Here is a 26027-nt window from a genome sequence, read left to right as displayed (position 1 = left end):
TCAAGCATGAGGTCCTGCGTTCAATCCCCAGCAGCCCGTGTACCAGAGTGATGTCTGGTTCTTTTTCTCCTATAATTTCTCATGAATAAGTAAAAAAAAAAAGAAAAAAGAAAAAAAAAGAAAAAGAAAACAACAACAAAAAATATCCAAATGGCCCTTGGTAGAAAAAGGGCCTTAGGGTCTTGTAGGAATGGGCGATTGCTGATAAAATAATGGATTTGCCAAACTGCGTTGACACACCCTCTTTTTTCCGTTTTGAAAAATGAAAGATTCATTACAGATTGGTTGAAAGGTTGTTTCTAACTCAATATAAAGCTAATGGTATAGGACAAATAAAGACCTTACATATGAGGAAGATGAAAACACACCTTTGAGAACTTTAAAGAGACTAGTTTTTCTTCTCCAAATCTGTCATTTTCTGAGGAGTCCATTTATTTTGGGAAACTAAATAATGGAAACTCATAGGCTATTTTAGTACACTAAACTTGGGAAAACAATGTGCAACAATATATGTATATAGTTAATATTTATGACAGTATAGTGATTGCGTCAGAGTTATTGCTGAGGCTCAGTGCCAACACTAAGAATCCACCACTCCTGGTAGCCATTTTTTCTCCCCCCCCCCCTTTCTATTTTATTTGCTATGACAGAAATTGAGAGGGGAGGAGGAGATAGAGAGGGAGAGAGAAAGATAGACACCTGTAGCATTGCTTCACCACTAGTGAAGCATTATTCCCCCGTGCAGGCAAGGGACAGGGGCTTGGACCCAGGTACTTGCACATGGCAATTAATGTGTGTACTTAACTCTGTGTTCCAGCATCCAGCCCCCTTTACTTTTTATTTAGAGTTTGTAACATATAACTGAAGACTCATTAACTGCCACACAGCCCTCTGTTCGGAAAAGTTTTTTTACTTTTTCTAGATCATCAAAAGCTAGATCAAACCAGAATTTATTACAATAGGGAAAATAGCACTTTTAAAACAATTTTTTTTTTATGTTGCAACATTAGATTTCAGATTAAATAATGTGGGAGGGAGCTTAGCTAGCAGAGTCTTAACTTCCACAAATATGTGAACATTATAAGGAGGATAGTCAGATATTATTAAAAGATCTCAAGACACTGTAAAAACTTTTTCTGGTTAAGCCTTTCACTCCTTGAGAAGTAAATATTTTTTAGCCGTCCAGATGAGTTTCTAAGAATATCTAATTAAGTTGTGTTCTTCACACCACAGGGCTTAAATGATTCAGTTTACCAACAGAACCATCTGATTGTGTTTCTTTCAGTAGTATGACTTCCAATAGAATTACCAGTGGATGTAAGAGGCATTAGGTGACTGTATGTAGTTCCTTTCAGGGATGTACTACATAACATTTAGAATTGTTAGTGGGGCCAGTTGGTGGATCACCTGGTTGAGCGCACATGTTACAATGGGCAAGGACCCAGGTTTGAGCCCCTGGTCCCTATCTGCAGGGGAGAGCTTCACAAGTGGTGAAGCAGTGCTGCAGGTGTCTCTCTGTCTCTCTCCCTCTCTATCACCCCCTTCCCTCTCAATTTCTGGCTGTCTCTATCCAACAAATAAATTAAAAAATTTAAAAAATTTAAAAATTGTGATTCAGTATTAAAAAATAATTATTGTTAGTGGTTCTAGTTGAAAAAGTTGTCAAAGGCATTTGTATCTGTTTCCTTCTAATTTATGTGGGCTCATTTTTTTCAGCTGCCTGCATTCAGATCCTTTTTACTCAAAGCATATTTCTCTGGGGTGGAGGGCTGGGTAGAAAGGCACAAAGTGGCTATTTATAGTCTCCTGGATTCTTGGGGCTTTGCCTGAAGTTAGGACAAGTCATTCTGTTTATACATAGTGGTGAGACAGGTGGCATATATATATATATTTTTTTTTTTTTCCATATTTGATTAATTATCTTGCAGGTGATTTTTTTTTTCCATTTGAGTTTTTGGTTGTCTTTTGGGATATTATCAGTAGTGATTTTTGGTACTGCTGTCCCCTCACTAAATGACCAAATGCTAGACTTTATGTGGTACAAAAATGATTTTCTTTTACAAATAAATTACTTTATTTAAAAATAAATTAGGGCTTTGAATACCTTATTTGTTTGTAACTTACTTTGCTTAGTTTGTATAATTTGCTTATACCACCAGTGTTCATATTAAACAAGCAAAAAGGAAGAAAGAAACCTAGATTGACTTTTGAGTATAAGGTAGAACTTCAGGAGGGTGGGCGATGGTGTATTCAGTTGAGTGCACGTTACCAAGAACAAGGACCTGAGTTCAAACCCCTAACCCCTAAAGCTTCAGGGAGGAAGGTTCACAAGCGTTGAAACAGGGCTGCAGGTGTGTGTCTTTCTATCTCCTCACACCCTTTCAGTTTCTCTCTGTATCCAAAAAGAAATAAATTAAATATTAAGGAAGATAAAACTTCAATAATAATAACAGTGAAGTTCCTTCTGCAAACTCTTGATTACTAATGTTACAGAAGTGAAAAAGAAAACTCTCAATCACTTTGATTTCTTTTAGAAATAAGATTAATTGTAGGCCTTTTAAAATTACAAAGCAGGGAAATTTTACCTTTTTTTTTAATTGTACAAAATAAAGGGCCAGGAGATGGCTTACCCAGTAGTGTACTTATCATGTGTTAGGACCTGGGTTCAAATCTGCAGCCATAACATGATATCAGCTTGTAAAAGGAGAAGCTTTGTTAGGAAAGGAATAGTGCTATAGTGTCTCTCCTTCTCCCCTCTCCCTCCATCCCTCTCTCTTTCTCTCTCAACTTCTATTTAATTTTTTTAAGAGAGCTCATCAGGAACAATAGACTAAGAAAAAAAAACATATTTTTTTTTTTTTTTTTTTACCAGAACACTGTTCAGTTCTGGCTTATTCTGTTACAGGGGATTGAACCTGGGACTTTGGAGTCTCAGGCATGAGAGTCTGTGTACATAACCATTATGCTATCTACCCTCCACAAAAAATTAATTTCTTATCCCCATCACCGATAGTAACATTTGAAGACCACATTTTCAAGAATTTTCCAAGTCATCAATGCATTTTTGAGTTAGGAATCTCCATGAAATAATCTAGTAATGCAGATTTTTATTTTATATGAACTAAGTGAATCTGTTTTATTGCCCAGTCCAGATAGCCATAGCTGTGGCGATAAATACCAGTAAATAAATCACTCTTGAGATTGAATATTTGTTGTCTTCAAAAATTGATTGAACTGTCATTGATGAAAACTTGCATGTAAGGGAATGTGATGCCTAGATGTAATTGATATTTTTTCCCACTTGGATTTTAGAGTTCCAGGACTTCTTTTGTGGAGAGAATTCCTGAAGCCATCAGTGAATAATATGTCTCTATAAACAGAAAGCATTTGGTGTTGCTGTGAGGTTTTGAAGTTCTCCTTGGTCAATGTTCTATTATAGCAACTTCTTTCTACTTTTCAGGAAAGAATTAACTCAGAGTTATTTGCTGTATATGTCCAGAAACAAGCCTTGAATTATTATGAAAAGTCATGGCTACTATTACTTTTTTAATATTCTTAGCCATTGAATGTATAAGTTATGAAAATCATACTTTATTTGTATTTTAAGAGAAATGAAAAATGTTCCGGGTACAGCAATTATCACCTGCAAATAGCCTGAAATTAGCATATTAAGTTAACTCTAGAAACAGTTTGTGAGCTGTGAAATAGATTTCAGATAGTGAGATTTCACAGAAACGTTTGGTATGTGGTATAAATAATCAGATATAGAGATATCAATCGGTGCATATCAAGTAAAATGAAGCTACTAATAGCTTAGTTAAAACAGCCTATTTAAAACTTGATAGTAAAGTAAATTTAATTTGATGTGACTCTACTTGTGCATAGAATATTAAAAATTAATTGTATATACATACCTAAACAAAGAAGGCCTGAAATTGAATTTATTATGACATATCTGATTAGAAGTATAGATGAAGGCACTAGTCAGTTTTATGAAAGCATGTAGATTTCAGATTAACTTTTATTTTTTAACATTTTTATTTATTTTGGTTAGAGACAGAGAAATTGAGAGGGAAGGAGGAGAGACAGAGAGAGAGAGAGAGAGAGAGAGAGAGAGAGAGAGACCTGCAGCACTGCTTCACTGCCTCTGCAGGTGGGGGCCAAGGACTTAAACTTGGGTCCTTGTGCACTGTAATATGTATGCTCAGCCAGGTGTGCCACTTCTCAGACTCTCATTAACTTTTTTCAGGCTTTTTAAAGGTTTTTACTTTATATATATATTTCCATTTCTATGGCAAGAAAATATAATTTGAAGTCACAATTTCAAAGAAGAAACCAGTGAACAATACAAAACAAATTGTTTTCATGAGGGGACTTGTGTCTTTGATGATTAGTCATTCAGTTCTTAAACATTCAACAAGTATTTCTGGCCTTTGAATGGCCAGGCAGATATTTGCATGCAATGTTAGGGCCTGAACTTAGTTCAGTGCTTTATTCATTAAACTGTCTCCAGGGCCAGAACCTTAACTGTCTTCATGATGGATGTTTTTACCCCCTCACAACTAACTAGACCGAAGGGAGAAAACAATGTGAAGAAACAATTAGAATATAGCTCCCAGGTGGTCCAGGAGGTGTTGGAGTGGATAGTGTTGGACTCTCAAACATGAAGTTCTCAATTTAATCCTTGGTGGTCCATGTCCCAAAGTTATGTGTGGTTCTCTTTCTCGCTTTCCTCTCTTATGTCATTAGTAAACAAGGAAAGTCTTTGAGATAAATAAATCTTGCCAACAAATCACTTTATGATGTTCTGCTATAGGTATAAGGGGAGAGAGAGAGAGAGAGAGTGTGTGTGTGTGTGTGTGAGAGAGAGAGAGAGAGAGCGCATGCACCTCCCTCTGTATCATTGTTAGAACATTAGTGTTACAGTCTGTCCGACAGAAAGATCGAGAGAGAAGACGCTACAGCACAAATCTTCCCCCGGTGTAATGGGTGATAGGCTAGAACATGTTTCTCACATGTGATAAAGCAGCCACACTCCCAGGTGGTTCTATCTTCCATAGGATTTTTCTTTTCCTTTCCTTCCCTTCCCTTCCCTTCCCTTCCCTTCCCTTCCCTTCCCTTCCCTTCCCTTCCCTTCCCTTCCCTTCCCTTCCCTCCCCTCCCCTCCCCTCCCCTCCCCTCCCTTCCCTTCCCTTCCCTTCCCTTCCCTTCCCTTTCTCTTTTCTTTTCTTTTTCTTTCTCTTCTCTTCTTTTCTTTTCCTTTCTTTTCTTTCCTCTTTCCTCTTTTCTTCTTTCCTTTATTTCTTAGACTAACATATGTCCTTTTCTCAGAGTATATTTTCAGAGACGTAGATTTCATCCTAAATTCATGATCATCTAAAGACTTTAGAACCAGGATTATACTTTGATCTGCTTAATTTTCATGCATTACCAGTATTGTCACCAGGACTTCCATCAGAATCCCTCTTACCCTCAACCCAGCCATATTATACAGAGTGTATTAGCTGTGCTGCTGCCTGAAGAAGTGTAGAAGTGGTCTCCTGATTCCCTTGTTTTTGTATGTGGAAGGGTCCTCTTCTCTCTCTCCCCTCCCTCCCTTCTTCCTTCCCTCCCACATTCTCCACAGTCACGAATATTTTGTTTTCTCTTTTGCAGATGACACAATTGGTTCTGCCCGGCATGGTAGAAAGGTGAGTCACCAGCTCACACACAAACACTAGAGAGACAGAGCTCATGATTATTTATAGGGAGAATCCTTTCTTCGGGGGGGGGAAAAAAGGTTAAAGTGACTAATGAACCTCTCTCCTCCATGTCTTAGTGACAGAACATTGTGCCTGGTGAGTCATCAGTGGTGGAGGCTTTTCCCACTCAATTCCCTTTTTATTTCCCTCTCCAGGTTTGTGGTGGTTCCTTTCGATCAGGATTAAACCCTGCCTGAGTCACCACCACTAAGTCAATTGCTTGTTCTTCTGAGGGGGTGGAGAGGGTTCCTGGGATATTCCTGAGGAGACATTCTTAAAGTTATAGGCTCTCAGAGCCCAAACCAGTGGAGTTACATGAAGCAACCCCCCCTTCTCATTTTCTAGTCCTTATTGGGAGGAGGGATATGTAAGGAATATCAGGATATGTAAGGAATATCAGGTATCAGGATATGTAAGGAATATCAGATCCTTGTACACCAATGGTAAAGTGATAATATTTGATGGAAGAAATAGATTTGAGGTTCATCGTTGGAAGGAAAGGCTGTGTCCAACTCACCCCATTGTGGTTCTGGTTTCAGTTGGGTTCCAACAAGGCATGTGGTATTGTCTTCATCTTTACTGAGGAATTTTTTTGTAGAGTTCTTACGTTAGAAATAAGAAGGGGGGAGTTGGGCGGTGGCGCAGTGGGTTAAGCGCACGTGGCGCAAAGCGCAGGGACAGGAGTAAGGATCCCGGTCCGAGCCCCTGGCTCCCCACTTGCAGGGGCGTCGCTTTACAGGCGGTGAAGCAGGTCTGCAGGTGTCTATCTTTCTCTCCCCCTCTGTCTTCCCCTCCTCTCTCCATTTCTCTCTGTCCTATCCAACAACAAAGCAATGTCAACAATGGCAATAATAACCGCAACGAGGCTGCAACAAAAAAGGGGGCAAAATGGCCACCAGGAGCGGTGGATTCCTGGTGCAGGCACCGAGCCCAGCAATAACCCTGGAAGAAACAAACAAACAAAAGAAATAAGAAGGGATGTATAAGTATAATTACGCTCTGTTCCTCCTTTGGAAAAGGCTGAATGATGGCTAAGTAGGTCTTCAAGGAAAGCCTGTTACGAAGTGCTAGGTTTGCTTGCATCTTGAGCTAATTTTAGGGTGTCACACTCTTCATTTGCCAAATAACTTTGAATTTGGAAGGGATCCAAGGGAATCACAGCTTTCAAAAGTGTGAGGGCCCAACTTGTATGGAGACCAACTCCTGGCTAGAAGTAACAGCTGATGTGTATTGGGTTTATATTATGTGCCAGCTGTTGAACTGAGAGTCTGGATATATGTGAAGCTGCTGAGCTTTGAGAGCTCCCCACCACAGATGAGTTTTCCTCATCTGAGGAAACTGAAGTTAGGGATCCATTTTGCCAGGCATCTTCAGAATCCGTTGAGAAAGTGTTTTTAGCAAGGTTTTTCCTAATTCCAGTTTTATATGTGCTTTGTATATTTTAATTGCTTTAGTATAATTTCCTTTTAAGACCTTCAAACTACATTTTGTTGGCAGTTAGTATGTCTGTTTCCTTATTGGTCAGATATGGAAACGACAGTAGACCAGAACTAATAATACAAATGTAAAGTGCTAGAAACTCTACTCCTATCTTTGAAGATCTAGCACTTATGATCACAGTTACAGCTGGAGCATGAGGTGGAAATAAAGAATGCAAAGGGGTAGGGGTAGATAGCATAATGGCAATACAAAGAGACTCTCATGCCTGAGACTCCAAAGTCCCAGGTTCAGTCCCCCCAACCCACCGCACCACCATAAGTCAGAGCGGAGCAGTGCTCTGGCTTTAAAAAAAAAAAAAAGACTGTGAACAAGAGGATTCATCTTTGAGTGAAGTTGTATCAAGGAGTATGCAGAAGATGAATTGAATCTTGCCTTCAAAGAAAGTTGATTTTAAAGTGAGGTCAAGAAGTGATCTGATGAAAAGCCGTCACAGGCTATGGAGCTAAACTGAAATCATGGGGGTAGCTGTGCCAGTTGTTGAGATCAGATGAGAAACGGAGTGGATTTTTTTTTTAATCTTTATTTTTCATTGGATAGAGACAGCCAGAAATTGAGAGGGAAGAGGACGATAGAGAGGGAAAGAGACGGAGAGACACCTACAGCCCTGCTTCACCAATCACAGCTTTCCCCTTGCAGGTGGGGATGGGGGCCTTGAACCCAGGTCCTTGCACATTGTAACATGAGTGCTACCACCCAGCCCCTAGAAGTGAATTTTAAGCACCAGCACTTTTCGCCTAGCAGAAGGAACAGCTATGTCTACCATGTCCTCCAAAGATCAACTTATTTACTTTTGTGAAAGAGAGAAAGAAACCAAAGCACCACTCAGCTCTGGCATATGTTGTAGCAGAGATTAAGCCTGGGCTCTTGGACATGTGTGTCCTGTGCCTAACGCAGCCCCAGGTACAGCTGCTTGAACTAAACGGGAGTGGCTGGTTGAACTAATCAGTGAGGCCAATGGCTATAACACGTCACCCCCAAATCTCTGTGACTTAACATTAAAAATATTGACCCAGGGGGCCGAGCGGAAGTGCAGCTGGTTAAGCGCATGGCACAAGGTGAAGTGACCTGCACAAGGATCCCAGTTCAAGCCCCTGGCTCCCCACCTGCAGGGGGTGCAGGTCGCTTCACGGACAGTGAAGCAGATCTGCAGGTGTCTGTCTCCCTCTCTGTCTTCCCCTCCTCTCTCAATTTCTTTCTTTTTTTTTTTTTTCTTCCCCTCCAGGGTTATTGCTGGGCTCGGTGCCTGCACCATGAATCCACCGCTCCTGGAGGCCATTTTTTCCTCCCTTTTTGTTGCCCTAGTTGTTGCAGCCTGTTGCGGTTATTATTGCCATTGTTGACGTTGCTTTGTTGTTGGATAGGACAGAGAGAAATGGAGAGAGGAGGGGAAGACAGAGAGAGGGGGAGAGAAAGATAGACACCTGCAGACCTGCTTCAACGCCCGTGAAGCGACTCCCCTGCAGGTGGGGAGCCGGGGGCTGGAACCGGGATCCTTACGCCGGTCCTTGTGCTTTGCGCCACGTGCGCTTAACCCACTGTGCCACCGCCCGACCCCTCCCCCCCCATCCAACAACAACAACAACAAGGGCAACAAAAATGGGAAAAATGGACTCCAGGAGCAATGGATTTGTGCTGCAGTCACCGAGCCCCAGCAATAACCCTGGAGGAAAAAAAAGTTTAATATATATATTGACCCCACCCCTGATATTCCAGCCAGTGTATATTAGGACTCTGCTCTGCCCATCATTCAGGAGCCTCATCTAGGACTCCAGTGTTCTTCCCTGTGGTCTTGCAAGTTTGTTGCTGAATCCTCTGCATCCACTAGCAATGGCTGGAAGAGAGTCAGGACGGTTGTCTGGGGCACTTCACAGGCCAGCTGGATATGGTACACAGCACCTCTGCTCATCTTCCATTGACCAGAGCTCAGTTTCAGACCATGGCTGATCACACGGGAGACCGGTGACGTTGTTTGCTGTGTGCCCAAGAGGACAGGAAAACCCCAAAGTCATCTTTTCACTTATACATTATAAGTGATTTTATTGTCACCTGCATTTTCCACTGTCCCCAAATGGTATAGCTCTTGTGGCTGGTTTAGAAGCCATCGTATCTCCACTGAGGAATAACAGCAGAGTCTTTGATAAAGATCCTTTGTTGTGGATTCCCCCTTCACTGATTCCACCTGTGATGTGTGAGGTTTTCCAAACTCACTGCAACCATGGGCCAACTGACTCTCACTAAGCAAGTATCTGTAATCTAACTAAGGTATTATTACCATCGAAGTATAAAGTGCATAATTACATTTTAGAGGAAACTTGCTCTTTCCACTTCCCTGGAATTATAAACATTGTGTACAGCTGGAGCCAGGAGGTGGTTGCCATAACAACCATGAGAAAGATAAAAATAGCCTCTTTCGTACTGTATTGCTTAAGGTGGAATGATGACATGTTGTGGTGTTTCAGGGCAGGCAAAGTCTCTTTCATGTGGTAAATGTTTGCAAACTTTCTTCAACAAAGCAATATTTGTGTTGGATTTGAAATTTTCTGAATGTATTCGAATTGCAGATCCTAATTATATCTGACCCCTGTGTCTCAGATTTTTTCTTTTTTAAATTGAGCTCTGTTTTTTGATATTCTCCTTGGTCTTCTTGAGTCTGTTTGAGCACCATCTATATGCGTTTCCATGCTGTATTTAAGCTTAAAAGCAACACAGTAATGACCCTTCAAGAGCACACTATGTGCTTATTCCCTGGTAAGAAATGGAAATATCAAGAATTGTGTCAGACAGCTATTTTGCACCATGTCCCCTGTCTCCCATCAAGCTCTCTGTGTGGTTTGCTGTACATGTTAAGGCTGACCCTCTGTTCCAGTTCTCTGCAGCTGCCTGTACACATCTCCCCTCCTCCAGTGTACACCTCCTGAGTGTGGGGGGGTGACGAGATTTCTACTAAGGGAGTGAGAGACCACTGACTTATTTCAAAGCAGGCCCTTACTTCCTCTATGACAATAGTATTCTTTTTTAAAATTTTATTTAGTTTTTATAACAGCACTGCTCACTCAATTCTGGCTAATGGTGGTGCAGGGGATTGAACCTGGGACTTCAGAGCCTCAGGCATCAGAGTCTATTTGCATAACCATTATGCTATCTACCCCTGCCTTACAATAGTATTCTGTTATTTTTTTATTTTTATTTTATTTATGAGAAAGATAGGAGGAGAGAGAAAGAACCAGACATCACTCTGGCACATGTGCTTCCAGGGATTGAACTCTTGACCTCATGCTTAAGAGTCCTAAGCTTTACCACTGCGCCACCTCCTGGACCACAACAATAGTATTCTTTTTTTTTTTTTTTTTTTACTTTTAAAATATTTATTTATTTTCCCTTTTGTTGCCCTTGTTTTATTGTTGTGGTTATTATTGTTGTTCTTGATGTCATCATTGTCGAATAGGACGGAGAGAAATGGAGAGAGGAGGGGAAGACAGAGAGGGGGAAAGAAAGATAGACACCTGTAGACCTGCTTCACCACCTGTGAAGCGACTCCCCTGCAGGTGGGGAGCCGGGGCTCAAACTGGGATCCTTACACCGGTCCTTGCCCTTTGTGCCACGTGCGTTTAACCCTCTGCGCCACCGCCCAACTCCCAACAATAGTATTCTTACTGAGCTTTGACCAAGGACACTATAACAGTCTGATAGAACAATGAGATATTTACAAAATAATCGAGGCTTGACTTTTTTATACAGGAGACAGTTCAAGAGACTCTTGTGATTGGGAAACTCAGAGTGCAAAGGACTGAATTGATAAAGATCAGCAGGTTAAGTGTTTGGCTTGTGGGAGGATTAGTACCTGGAGAGACGATGTTTATATGAAAAGCTGTCATTGACAACTGTACTTTTTGCTTTGCCTTTGTAGTGTTTAGGTTCTAGTAGATTCTCAATATAAGTGTGCACCACAGAGACACCATCATGTGGCTGTTTGCATGCAAGCAGTGTAAAGAATATTGCATCTCCAAAAAGAAAAAAAAAACTTGCTTATTTGGCTATTTGTCACACCAGACTGTGCTAAAAGTATGAACATTGTGAGTCTTCAATATGAAACTTCTGCAAATATTCTTAATACGTCTTCCCGATCTTAGAATTATCCTCTGTGAAATGAGAGATTAACTAAGGCTTGGTTTTATGTTTGTCTCTCTGTGCAATTAAGTGCAGCCCATTTTATCCTTCTGCTTGATATAACAGTTGTCACGAGTCTGGCTGTGCCATGGAAACTGGCTTGACGTCACTAATTCTGTTTAGATGGGGGATTAGAGCTAAGCAAAGTAGTTGATGTTTGCGCCTCACGGTCCCACCCGTTCATCCCCATCTCTGTAAAAAGATGAGATACTGTACACAGTATAAGCATCAAGGCAGTTATACTGATATGTTATTTATGATTCAGACAAAACTGAGCTGAATATTATTCTCCTTGGAGAGAATCGTAGGCTGCTGTGTGTGGGTGTGTAGGAAGGTTTCTGCTAGACTAACAAAAAGGTGTGCTTCTTGGAAGCACAGATTCTTTTTAGAAGGAGTGTTTTCTCTAGTGTCATTTTGGTGCAATTATAAATGCTATTTGCTTTTCATTTACTTACATTCTGTGTATTCTCTATGCCTTGTCGGTCTTGGCATTGTTTTAGCATACTTTGAATGTTTTTTTTTTTTAATTAAGCACTCTCAAACTCTCACTTTCCACTCATTAAAATTAAATTCTAGAATTAAAAAAAATTTTTAAATTATTTATTTATTGGATAGAGAGAGTCAGAAATTGAGAGGTAGAGGGGAGATAGAGAGGGAGAGAGACAGAGAGATATGTGAAAACCTGCTTCACTACTCGCAAAGCTTTCCCCCTGCAGGTAGGGACCGGGGGCTTGAACCCGGGTCCTTATGTACTGTAATATGTGTGCTCAACCAGGTGCGCCACCACCCGACCCCAATTCTAGAAATTTTAAATGAGGGTAGAGTAGGATATTTGAGAAACAAATCTGAGTTACCTCAAGCAGCAAACAGTTAAAGACACATGCTTGCACACTTGTATCATAATTGATTGTCAGTCTCTATTACTTTTGAAAAATGGAAAAAAAAAGGTTATCTTTAAATGAATGTCCCTGCATTGAAATCTATTGTGATGAGTTCCAGAATTAATTATAAAAATGTGTTTGGTAACATTAAAATTTTGGAAGACTTTTTCTTTTCCTTTATTGGAGGGGGTTAATAGTTTAGAGTCGGGAGTCGGGCTGTAGCGCAGCGGGTTAAGCGCAGGTGGCGCAAAGCACAAGGACCGGCATAAGGATCCCGGTTCGAACCCCGGCTCCCCACCTGCATGGGAGTCACTTCACAGGCAGTGAAGCAGGTCTGCAGGTGTCTATCTTTCTCTCCTCCTCTCTGTCTTCCCCTCCTCTCTCCATTTCTCTCTGTCCTATCCAACAACGACAACAACAATAATAACTACAACAGTAAAACAACCAGGGCAACAAAAGGGAATAAATAAATAAAATAAATATTAAAAAAAATTAAAAATAGTTTAGAGTCAGCAGTAAAATGCAATAGTTTATACATGTATAATATTTCTCAGTTTTCTCCATAATAATTCAGCCCCTCCAGGCCCTCCTCTGCCATCATGTTCCAGGACCTGAACCCTCCCTCCCACCCCACAGTCTTTTACTTTGGCACAATATACCAAAGCTCGAGACATTTTACATTCTGTCATCTTTTCAAAGATCGCAATATTTTTAAAAATTTCTTTAAAAAAAAATAACTTTATTTATGTATTGGGTAGAGACAGTCAGAAATCTAGAGGAAAGGGGGAGATAGGGAGAGAGAGACAGAGACACTTGCAGCCCTGCTTTACCATTTGTGAAGCTTTCCCCCTGCAGGTGAGGGCCAGGGTCTCGAACCTGGTTCCTGCGCTCTGTAATGTATGCGCTGAACCAGGTGTGCCACCACCCAGCCCCCAAGAATGCAGTCTTTAGCGCTAAAGAGTTTTGTTCAAGAACCACAGACAACTGTCCTTGCCGGTTTGAGTATAACGAGCCATAATTCAACAGATAAACCAAACTTTAAATTTTATTTCTATGACCAAAATTGTTAGTAGATGTCATTGCTTAAGAAAATATCTATTACTAGTAAGGATTTCAGTTGAAAAACAAAACCAAAGGCAACAACTTGTTTCCAGTGGCACATTAAGCTAAGGGTCCAGACTTTCGTTTGATGACTGAAGTGACATCTTGCCTGGAGGCTGGCAGATGGACTGGGTGACCTTTAGGGGTTATTTCTTTTTCCGATTTATGGCTAAAATAGCTTAGATACCATATAATTATATGTCTTTTTTATTTCACATTAAAAGTGTCTATGTAGACGTTACTAATATGGAAGGAAACAAAAGGCCTTGGGAAAAGTAAACTCAATGGCAATGAGAAACTGGTGCAAGGCAAAGAACCTGGTCTGCAGGAGGGAGATGGAGCCAGTCGGAGTGGAGCCGCAGAGGAAGAGGAGTCCCCAAAACTAGATTTGAGGGAAAAGAGCTAGTTGTGGATTTTGTCATAAACTCCTAGATCTCTAATTCCACACTTGAACCCACTCATAAATGCTTGCTAGTAGCTAGTATATTTTTTTATAGGCCTGCTTAGTCAGATCAGTGTTCACTTGTAGAATTAGTAATTGCTGTGACTTTCTCACCTTTTAACTTTTTTTTTTAATTTTTTAAAATTTTTTATTTAAGAAAGGATCAATGAACAAAAACATAAGGTAGGAGGGGTACAACTCCACACAAGTCCCACCACCCAATCTCCATAACCCACCCCCTCCCCTGATAGCTTTCCCATTCTCTAGCCCTCTGCGAGCATGGACCCAGGGTCATTGAGGGTTGCAGAAGGGAGAAGGTCTGGCTTCTGTAATTGTTTCCCCGCTGAACATGGGCGTTGACTGGTCGGTCCATACTCCCAGTCTGCCTCTCTCTTTCCCTAGTAGGGTGTGTCTCTGGGGAAGCTGAGCTCCAGGACACATTGGTGGGGTCTTCAATCCAGGGAAGCCTGGCCAGCATCCTGGTGGCATCTGGAACCTGGTGATTGAAAAGAGAGTTAAGATACGAAGCCAAACAATTTGTTGAGCAATCATGGATCCCAAGCTTGGAATAGTGGAGAGGAAGCATTAGGGAGGTACTCACTGCAAACTCTAGTGTACTTCTGCTTTCAGGTATATATTTTGCAGTAGTTTATGGATACGTGTGCACATAAGCTCTCTCTCACAGAAACTGGTGTATATCTAGGTTATGGGACTTTGTTAGAAAGTGAACCACCTGAGATGGAATTAGAGTGTACTATAAAAGGAAAGGTCTCACCCGAGTAATGAAGCTGAAGGGTTATCATTCCACATGTGAAGTCTCCGGACACAGTCTGAAGTGAAGCATGTTGAGGTGGCAATCGTTGCGTTGGTTAGGTTGTGATCGGCGGATGCAATATTATTTGGTTTGGATTGGGAGATGCATACGGGAAAGTGGGCCCTATCCAAGGGTTCCAGGACTGGGGGAAGTAGGGGCTCTACAGTGGAGATGTGAGGTTCCTGCTGTCTTAGGGTTCAAAAAGACAATCGATAGTTAATGCTATCATCACATCATTTGTTAATTGGATTAACTTTGAAAAGTCCTTTTGTTATGGTTTGCTGTACAGTATCCAGTATCCTGTACATAGCTGTGCTATTGGATGCTTCACCTTTTAACTTTTAGCAGTGTCTGGAAGTTATCAGTAGAAACCAAGCTTTGCATTTTGACAGAAGAGGACAATCTGATAAACTATACCGTTGACATAATTCTAGAAGTGATTCTTTGTTTAGTGTCAGGAAAGGAGGAGGTGGGACAGTACCAATCACTTATTGACAGAAGGTTTTATAAAGTACCTGCCATGTGCTTTGAAGAAAAGTTTAAATGGAACTGTGTTGTCCACTAGTTTATGGACTTGTTGAGGGAGAGGAAGCAGAGTAGCATGAAATGCTGCACACAAGTGAAGGTACAGTGGGCAGAGAAGACCTCCAAAGATAGAAACCATCTCAAGGAGACTGATGAATCTGGTCCAGCCCTATCCAAGACTGGGAAGTGAACTAATTGCAAGGAAGAGCTATTTTTAGTTGGTTGAGTTATGCTTCATTCACTGACCAAGCATGTCATGTGTGGATGATAAAAAAAAAAAAAAAAAAAAAAAAAAAAGCAAGGCGTGATGGATGGTAGAGAAGCAGCCACATGATTCTGTTTCAAAAAAGTCTCTATTTTGACCTGTGACTTACAGTTGTGCACATGATTTGATTCTGCTTGCTTGGTCCATTTCCTTTCTAGGTCGAAAGGAGTGATTCTGAACATTTCCTCTGCTAGTGGCACGTTCCCCATCCCAATGCTGACCATCTACTCTGCAACTAAGGTGAACCACTTTTTAGTAATCATGTCAGAATAGGAGCAGGGAAACAATCTTTAGTCTAAGAAAAGATAATAGAACTTTGATGGAGTTGAATTCTTGGCAATTTTCAAATGAACTAGGAAGAAAAAGGAAAACACCTAATGATTAGTTTAACCAGAGCTGGAGTCATACTGATTAATATAAATATTACAGCTGGAGTCCCAAGATCTAGATCTTTACATGTTTTTTCCTCTTCCCCTTCTCCTTCTTCTCCTTCCCTTTCCCCTTCCCTTCCTCTTCCTTCTCTTCCTCCTCCTCCTTCTTCCTCTCCTTCCCTCTCTTCTCCCAAGCAGTATAGACACATTAGCCAAGAAAAAGAAAAAAAAAAGCATGAGTGTCACTACTTTGCTACATTATTAAGAATGTACTTACTTGCTGTCACGTCTGATGTGAGACACAGGTTTTTCTGAACTCTGTAAAATGTTATAATTTTACACAACCACTATTTGCTCCTTCACATTACCAGCAGGAAAATAATTTAGGATGTATTTCTTATTACCTGCTAATTAATAGCACCATCTTCATATGTGTTACCAAGGCATGGGGAAATGTCTCTGAAATAGAAACCACCAGCTAGATACTGAAGTTTAGCAAACTTTTTTTTGGGGGGGGACGAGTAAGACACAGTACACAATAAGAACAAGCAGTGTCAAAGAAAAAAGAGCAGAATACTTACGTTCTTCACTTGACACAGCCCACTGGGAAAAATATAAACTGATTACTGTCTTTTGACAAAAACTTGGCAGCCCCATAATCTGCTTGCTTTCTGTTGTTTCTGTCTCTCTGAAACATAGAATGGGCACATTTCAAACAAATGTCATGTTTCTTGAAGTGATTGGTGAACGCCCACTTCTTACCTGTCCTGCTTCGTGACTACAAGACTTACTAATTGGAGCCCTAGTAAAGTCATTATTGGGACTCGGCCTGTCAAACCCAAGGTTGGGCTTACCTTTGAAGAATGGTACAGATTGTTTCACAAAAAACATTTAAAGTTGTACCTTCGAAGAAGAAGGGCTATGACACCCATCTCTACATTTCTTGAGTCTTGTCATCCCAGAGACTCGGGAGGATACTTGGTCTTTTCTTCTCTTTACTGACAACAAAATCCCCATAGAACAGAGTCATGCAGAATTCATACTGTGTTTCTGTTTGAATGGCAAGTGGAGAAAAAGAATACATCCTTTCTTATAGACTAGAGCACTTGTCCTTAGAAAGTAATTTTAAAAAGAGAAAGGATAAGTAGAAGCTCTTTCAGTGAAATCAGAATTTGATCTAGATATTATGTTTGGTAGGACAATCCTTAATTTTTTGTCAGATCAAAAAGCAATTTGAGGTAGTTGCAGTGTTTCTTCTGCATTTGAAATAATAAGTGGAGACTAGAGTTAAATGGTTTCTAGTGTTTACACTGATAGTGCTAAATAGTTAATTTATTGTTTTGTTTCTGTGGCTACAGATCAGGGAGATTGATGTCGTTTGTCTGTTTTCTTCTCACTCCCACCCCTCCCAGGCTTTTGTAGATTTCTTCGCTCAGTGCCTCCATGAAGAATATAAGAGCAAGGGCATCTTTGTGCAGGTGAGTGGAGTTTGTTGCAGTTAAGTATCCCTGTTTTTGTATGGTTTCCACAGCAACCATTGCTGTCTTGGCAACGAAAGAAAATCATTTTCCTAAGTGAGCAGATGTCATGTTAGCACACCACTAAAGACATGTCTTCTTCTCCCTCCGTGCACTTGAATCTAAATTAAAAAAATTCACCCCCTAGAATTTTTAAGTAAGGATACCAAAAGTGGAACTAAGTGTAGTATAAACAGTTGAAGTGTAACTGTTGTGAGCTCTTACAGTTCTATTTTGAGAGAACTAGACTATTAATATCTTTAAACTGCCAAGAGGGTCAGGTGTGCTGTGGCACTTTCCCCAAGCCACTGAATAATAGTCACACGAGAGGTGAATCAAGCTGACTTTTACTAGAGCAGCACTGGCTGCAGACGCTAGGACAGTGTGGGTGTGGTGGTCATCTTCTGCTCACTCTATAATGGTGGTAAAACAGACACAACAGAAAACCCCAGTGAAATCACTTATAGGTATCCAGTTCAAAGGCATCAAAGTACATTCACACTGTTGTGCAACCCTCCATCTCCAGAACTTGTTTCATTTTCTGAAAGTGTGACTGTCCATTAAACACTAACTCTATTTCCGTTTGCACCAGCCCCATTCTGCTTTCTGTCTCCTGTGACTTTGACTACTTAGTGGCTCTTTGCAGTCAAAGCTTTTTGTGACTGACTTCTCTTGTATAGCATAATGTCTATTGTTTGCCTGTTATTATTGGATTGTAGGAGGTCTTCCTGTATTTGGGGTATTAACTTTTTACTTGATATGTGATTTGCAAATAAATATTTTCTCCCTCTTCACTCTTTTCCGTTAGTTTAATTAACTAGTTTGATAGAGAGTTGAGAGGGAAAGAGTGAAAAGTACCTGTGTACTGCTTCACTGCTTGTGAAGCTAGCTTTCCATGCAAGTGGGGACCAGGGGCTTGAACCCAGTCCTTTCACATTATAACATGTATACTCAATCAGGTGCACCAGAAGATAATTATTTAATTTATTTATAAGGAAAGCACTGCTCAGCTGTGGCTTATGGTTGTGCTAGGGATTGAACCTGGAATTTCTGGTGACCTCAATCATGAAAGTCTTTTTGTATAATAACCATTATTATATCTCTCCAGCACCTCTTCACTCTATTAATAGTATCCATTGATGGACCAAAGTTTTCAATTTTGATGTAGTCTAATTTATTTATTTATTTATTTTTGTTGATGCTTTTTGCTGTCATTTCCAAATCTAGGCCATAGATCTTTCCTGTTTTCTTGTAAAACTGTTATAGTTTTTGCTTTTTTTAAATTCATTTTCCCTTTTGTTGCTTTTGTTTTTTGTTTGTTTGTTTGTTTTATTGTTGTTGTAGTTATTATTGTTGTTGTTATTGATGTGGTCATTGTTAGGACAGAGAGAAATGGAGAGAGGAGGGGAAGACAGAGAAAGGGAAAGACAGCTGTAGACCTGCTTCACCTCCTGTGAAGCAAACCCCCTGCAGGGGGGGAGTTGGCAGCTCAAACTGGGATCCTTACACCAGTCCTTGCGCTTTGTGCCATGTGAGCGTAACCTGCTGTGCTACCTCCTGGCTCCCTTTTTTTTTTTTTTTTTTAAATCAGATCACTGCTCAGCTTCAGCTTATGGTGGTGTGGGGATTGAAACCAAGACTTTGGAGCCTCAGGCATAAAAGACTCTTTACATAACCTCTATACTATCTACCCATACAGTTTTTACTCATACATGTATGCTTTGATCCATTTTGGATTAATTTTTTTTAAAAGACTTTTGGTTTATTATGAAGATAACAGATACAATGCAAAATATGAAAGGAAGCAAATATAGGGCTTTTTTTATGGATATATCTCAATTTAACTATAGTTCAACACAGAAACAATGGCTCACAATCTTTCTTTTTTTTCTCTCTCTCCCTTTCTTTCTATCTTTCTTTTAAAGAATATATTTATTTACTCATGAGAATGATAAAAAGAGAGTGAGAAAGAACCAGACATCACTGTGGTACATGTGCTGCCGGGGATTGAACTTGGGACCTCATGGTTGAGATATCCACTGCACCACCTCCAGACCACGCTCACAATATTTCTGTGTAGGCACATTTTTAACAGTTGTCTTGGGGAGAAGTTGTCATTGTTAACTCCTTTTCTGACCCTGCCCTCCACCTGCCCTTACCTCTTCATACAGTCAGGGCTGATGGTGACTTTCAATTCCCCAGAGCCATGAGTGATCAGTCATAGAGGGAATTTAAGGGACACTTTCTCAGGGTTAGTGCTAACCACTTCATATTATGTTACTGCATTTTAGAGTAATTCCATAAGATGCTATGATTATCTTCCTCTTTAAATTTATGAAGATTGCAGCTTGTGAGAGGTCAAGTCACTTGACCAGATTGAACCAGGATTCAAGTCTGTTTGACACCAAAGCCTTTGCTCTTAACCGCTGGACCACTTGCTCCAGGCTATTAAGACAACCTTGAGCACTGTCTGACACATCTGTACTCAGCACTTGTGAAAGCAAAAAATGTCTGACTACTTAAGTTCCATTTTCTCCCTTTTATCTTTAGACAGTCAAGATGGTATATGTGTTACCTAGATAGAACTTCTAAGGCTTTTTATTCTATGAGCAGATACTAGAGCCAAATCACCCCTCAGTGAAAAGGAGTAGTGGGTAGGGAAGGATCAGGTCAGTGTGCCCTCTTCTTTCAGGTTAACTTAGAATCAGTTTCTACTGATGACACTACCTGACGGGGCCAGATGGTGGTGAACCTGGTTAAGCACATGTGTTCCAGTGCCCAATGACCCAGGTGCCCCACCTGCAGGTGGAAAGCTCCACAAGTGTTGAAGCAGGGCTATAGGTCTCTCTCTGTCCAATAGTAAATCAATCAGTCAATCAATAAATAAATATAATAATAAGAAGAAAGACACCACCCAAGGCCTTGCCCAAGGGCTCATTAGTTATCATAACCCTTTGGTTTTCTCCTTTGCATCTTTCTGTAAATATAGATTACATCAGAGGGATTCGAGTTCTCAAGATACCACTCCCTTTTTCTTCCTACCTTGACATGAGTTATACTTATAGTTCAGGTTTGCTATGTAGACTGTTGTATTTTGGCAACAAAGCGGCCTGTTAAGTCTTCATGGGAGATGAAGTATCATATGTACATGCCACCCTTGTTGTGCCATTTTTCCCATTCTAGTGACTCTGTTGTCATCAAGCTTTTAATTTAATAGTTTTTAAACCCTCAGTGATCTTTGGTAGGGATCTAATAGACCCCTTGGAGGATGACCTAGAGGCAGTGTAACCACAAAGAAGTGTTTCTTGATGGCAAAAAAGGAGGATTGGGCCTTGGAAGCATAGATGTTTGTTTCTTCAGTTCTGCTAGTAGAATAGGACTCCTTCCTCTCTCATTTCCACAGATTGTTTCTATCAAAGGTCTTTTCTTCAGATTCTCTGCCTATTAATCTGACATGACTAGAAGCACTACAAAAACATAATAACATCTGTTTTCTGAAATATTTTACTTGAATAAACTTTTATTTTTCCCTCAGAGGGAGCTATAAATTATGTAGTTTCATGATTTTTTTCCCCATATGAACCCACTCACGTTTTAAACTCAGAATGAATTTGGTGACAAAAGGAAGCCCAACTGTTTATTAGAGAAAGTGCAATTGTCTTTTCTGAGTGAGTGCATCAGAATATGGAAACAGTAGGATCACATTAATTCTGACCAAAGAGACAAAGAATAAAATCTGGTCTAAATGAAACTCAGAGTTAAATTTTTTTTTTTGGACTGAGAATATTTTTTTTTTTTAAGATTTTATTTATTTTTTAATGAGAAAGACAGGAGAGAGAGAGAGAGAGGGAGAGAGAGGACATGAACCAGACATCATTCTGGTACATGTGCTGCTGGGGATTAAACTCAGGACCTCATGCTTGAGAGTCCAGTGCCTTAGCCACTGCGCCACCTCCCGGACCACTAAGAGTATTTTTTTTCATCAGCTGAGTTTCCCTTTTATTACACCCCTCACACCACTTCCTGGGTGAGCTTGTTAAAATGCAAGTCAGAAACTGTTGCTTTTCTCAAAGTTGTCCTGTGGCTACCTGTGATATTCAGGATTAAATCCAAGCTTTACAAGGTCATTTCTTCCCACTCCACTCCATCATTCCATCCCTAGCAGATATTACAGTTCTAGTACTTGCTGTGCCCCCTTGCAAACCCAGTGGGCTGTCTCCCTTTTTGCCACCCCTTCTTCTCAGCTTCTCTCCATATAAACTCTCCACCCCTCCCTGCTCCTCTAGCACCTGAACCTATGACCCCTGTCTTCCAGGTTCAGGCCATACTGTTCTTCACCTGGAAGCCATATCCGAGCCACTTGGCACTCTGGGCACCATTCCATTTGTGCTCTGACTTCTTATTATGTGCCTCTGCCTGCCACTCTTTCGATATATTCCTGAATTCAGAACGTTTGTATTTGTCTGTGTGTTGCTACTGGCACATGTAATTCAGGACACACTAGAGACCAGGTTTGTGTTTGGTATCACAGAGGACTGGTTAAGCATGCCCAAACTTTGCTGTCCACAGGCATCAGTTTCAAATGATTTTTAAGCATTTTTGTTGCTCCCATGTGCCTCTGGCTGCCAGTTTCCACCTCTATACCTACTGCTGTGTTGCCAAATTTCAGTTTCTTCTAATCTTTGGATGGAAGTCTGTCTTTTTAGTTCTGCCTCTGTGTGAATATATATCAGATTGGTCTTCTGGAAAAGGAAAACAGTATGTTGTTCAAAGTCTGTGTTGTTTTGTGTTTATTTCTTATTAATATTTCCCTCTTATTATTCTTCCCTTGTCTTCCCCTCAACTTCTTTCATATCACTCTCTAAGAGCATTTAAAATATCCTTCATGGCTTCAGGTTTGCTATTAGATAAGCAAATAAAAGAGCAGCAGCCAGTCTTACAAATGCCCTGGAGAGGAATTTTGGGCTTGGTAGATGGTTTTGATTTTTTAAATAGAGGATAGCATGTGCGTTCTTATCAGAAAAAAAAAATGTGCACTGCTGTTGAGGACTTGTGGTCTTTATCACTACCCGCGAATATTATGCTTCTAGCTCTTTCAGCAGGACATCGTTATGACCTTACCTTAAGTGGTGGGTCTCGATGTTGGGCTCCTTTCTGGCCTGTGCCAGCTAGTCATTAATGCTGAGCAAGAAAGAAAGCTGGGAGTCGGGCAGTAGCGCAGCAGGTTAAGCACACATGGCGCAAAGTGCAAGGACCGGCATAGGACCCAGGTTTGAACCCCCAACTCTCTACATGCAGGTGGTTTGCTTCACAGGTGGTGAAGCAGGTCTGCAGGTGTCTATCTTTCTCTCCCCCTCTCTGTCTTCCCCTCCTCTCTCCATTTCTCTCTGTCCTACCTAACAATGACTACATCAATAACAACAATAGTAACAACTGCAAAAAAAAAAAAAAAGGAACAACAAGGGTATCAAAAGAGAAAATAAATAAATATAAAAAAAGAAAGCTAAGAGTATGGTGACATCCTTAAACTATACTTCTTACTTTCTTATTCTGTAAAATATTCACAAGCCCTATTTTATTTATTTATTTATTTTTAAGATTTTAATTTATTTAATAATGAGAAAGAAAGACGGGGGGGGGGGGGGACAGACATCACTCTGTCACATATGCTGCCGGAAATTAAATTCAGAACCTCATGGTTGAGGGTCCAGTGCTTTATTCACTGTGCCACCTTCCAGACCACACAAACCCTATTTTATTTCATTTTTTAAAATGTATTTTGTAATGAGTATAGCTCAGTGCTTTATCATGTGTCAAAATTCTGGGCTCAGTTCCTTGAACTGATCCCATCATATTGGTCTTTTTTTTTTTTTTTTTTCTTTTTTTTTTAGCAGAGCACTGCTCAGCTCTGGCTTATGGTGGTGTGGGGAATTGAACCTGGGACTTTGGAGCCTCAGGTATGAGAGTCTCTTTGCATAATCATTATGCTATCTACCCTCCACTGCCATTATATTGTTTATGGTGTTTTTTTTTTTATGCAACTAAAGTGAAGAAGAAATAAATACAATACCAGGTATAGTTTAGTTTCCTTTAATCTGCAAAGTATCTACAGTCTTTCTCTGTTTTTTATGATATGGCATTTTTGAAGATATAGACCTTCCTCCCGCTCTCCCTTCTTTTCTCCCCCCCTCCCTCCCACCCTTCCTTTCTTCCTTTACTTATTTATTTCACTGGAACACTGCTTAGCTATGGGTTAATAGTGGTGCAAAGAACTGAACCTGATACTTTGGAGCTCAGGCATGAAAATCTTTTTGCGTAGCCATTATACTATTTCCTTTCCCTTCCTGTTCTTTTTCACTGAGCGTTTCTCACTTGGGGCTTACCAACTGCTTCCTCATATCACAGTCAGGTTATGCTTTCCTGGCCAAAATGATACATGTATACTGTTCATGACAGCACATCCGGAGACACATGATACCCATCTGCCCCTCACTGGTGATGGTGATTTTGACTCTTCATTGGCTAAGGTATTAGCCAATTCCTCGATTGTATAGTTTATATGTTGTTTTCTTCCTGTGAAAGCAGTCTGTGGTGAGACAATTTAGACTATGCAGATACTCTATCTCTCTCAGCTTCTCCAGCATTTTGCATTCATTGGTAATCCTTCACTTTAGGAAGATGCTAAAGAATTTATGCAGCCCAGCCTGGATAATTACGCATTTCGAAGCATTTTAGAACTTGCAGATTCCAAGAGACTGAGAAATAGCTCACCCAATAGAGTGCACACTTTATTAATTCCAAGCACCTAGCTTCAAGCCTCCACATGGTCACCACATGGGAACACTTACACAGGGAAGTTCCACAAGCAGTAGAGCAGTGCTGTGGTATCTCTCCTCTCTCCATCTCTCTTTTCCCCCTCCCAGCCTTCTGTCTTGAGCCAGCTAGGAGAAGAGGAATTGTGCAGGCACACAGTCCCAGCTGTAATCCTGGTGGCTAAATAAGCAAGACATACCTTTCCAGTCTAGCCTATGATTTTATGATACCTGCACCTATCACCAGTGTGCTGGGGACCATGAGGACAAGAAACTGAGTGGGAAGTCAGAAAGCCAACATTTTAGTTTTGTCACCACACACACTGCTTACCCAGTAGAAAGCTCTTTGGAGTCATCTCTCCCACTGGCCCATGGGGAAAAGTTATGGGTCATTTGTCAACATTAGAAACTGTGAGATGGCATATAAGTGTAAGAGAGAGAGAGGAGATAAATTCATTTTTATTGGATACTTAAAATATGCATCATGTTTACACTGGTTTTATTATCTTAAGTTAACCCAACCCCTTTTTACTTGAAACTGAGAACTGGTAGGAGTTACAACTTGCCTTTGTCAGGTCTAAGCTCGGCAGAGAGGAAACACTGTGAATGGAACACTGTTCTTGTCCTCAAGGCAGCCACAGAGAGAGACAGAATAGGCACTTAAATACATTACAGCAGAGAGAGGTAGTCTAACACTAGAGGTATATACCATGTTGCACATGTCTTCAATCAGGAAATGTTTTATTAAATTTTTATGTGGGAGACCAGCACACCCAGTTAAGAGCACATAGTCTGAAACACAAGGAATCACATAAGGATCTGGATTGGAGCCCTGCATGGGGGATACTTCACAAGCAGTGAAGCAGGTCTGCAGATGTTTATCATTCTCTCTCCTTCTCTACCTCCCCTCCTCTCTCAATTTCTCTCTGCCCTATCCAATAAAATGGAAAAAATGGCTGCCAGAAGCAGTGGCTTCGTGGTGCTGGCACCAAGCCCCCCAGCAATAACCCTGGAAGAAAAAAAAAGAGAGAGAGAGAGAGAAAAAAAACCACACGTTTTGCAGGCATGCAGGACAATGAGCTCTTACCACTAAACCACCTTCTTGGCCTCTAAGAAGCATTTAGAGGTTACCTGTTTGATAACTATAGATATAATGACAAAAAAAAAAAAAAAAAAAAAGACAGATGGAGCCCCTACTGTGGTCGGATTTATATCTAGTGAGAAAGGGACAGACAGTGCAAATGCTTGAATGAGGTAATGCTTTGCAGTGATAGACACTATAAAGAAACGAAAGAAGGGTGATATATTCAAGAATTTGAGGAAGTGTAGGGACTTCACCAATCTAGATTTGGAACCAGGGTTCCAAATAATTAGATAAGTGTGCTTTTTCTGCAATGCCTTTCTGGGTCTCACAGAATCTGCTGTGCGCCGTATAGTTTCTCACCATTATCCTGGCAAGTCTCTGCTAACAAACCATCACATAAGGTTTAGCCTACCTGACTCTTAAGTGGTAGGAAAAATTCAGACATACATCAGTCTTGTCTAAACTCAACAGAACTGGCATTAAGATGAAGTGGACTTTCATTCTTTTTAAAAAATTTTTATCTTTATTACATATTGGATAGAGACAGCCAGAAATCAAGAGGGAAGGTGAAGAAGATAGGGAGAGAGAAAGAGAGACACCTGCAGCACTGCTTCATCACTTGCAAAGCTGCAGGTCGGGGCCAGGGGCTCGAACCTGGGTCCTTGCATACTACATGTGCACTCAACTAGGTGTGCCTTGGATTTTCATTCTTAATCTGAGATCGCAAAAGAATGCTACATTTAAATGGCAGCTTAACCATATTGGGGAGATTCTTTAGGCCCCAACCTCTGGTGTTACTACCTCCTA

The 26027-nt window shown here is 40.6% G+C and overlaps 1 protein-coding gene across 2 annotated transcripts in view; it reads left to right on the top strand.

The window, feature by feature from the left end:
- Positions 1-26027, top strand: part of HSD17B12 (hydroxysteroid 17-beta dehydrogenase 12) — a 168229-nt gene that overhangs the window by 130416 nt on the left and 11786 nt on the right. For both annotated transcript variants that reach the window (XM_060176569.1, XM_007531506.3), the window contains 3 exons: positions 5656-5690; positions 15595-15676; positions 17220-17285. In XM_060176569.1, the coding sequence (XP_060032552.1) occupies positions 5656-5690; positions 15595-15676; positions 17220-17285 (183 nt within the window). The remainder of the gene's footprint in view (positions 1-5655; positions 5691-15594; positions 15677-17219; positions 17286-26027) is intronic.

This window comes from Erinaceus europaeus, chromosome 17 (assembly GCF_950295315.1).
Source record: "Erinaceus europaeus chromosome 17, mEriEur2.1, whole genome shotgun sequence".
Classification (NCBI taxonomy): Eukaryota; Metazoa; Chordata; class Mammalia; order Eulipotyphla; family Erinaceidae; genus Erinaceus; species Erinaceus europaeus.
The sequence above is the reverse complement of the archived record's forward strand: the minus strand, read 5'-3'. Positions and strand labels throughout refer to the sequence as shown.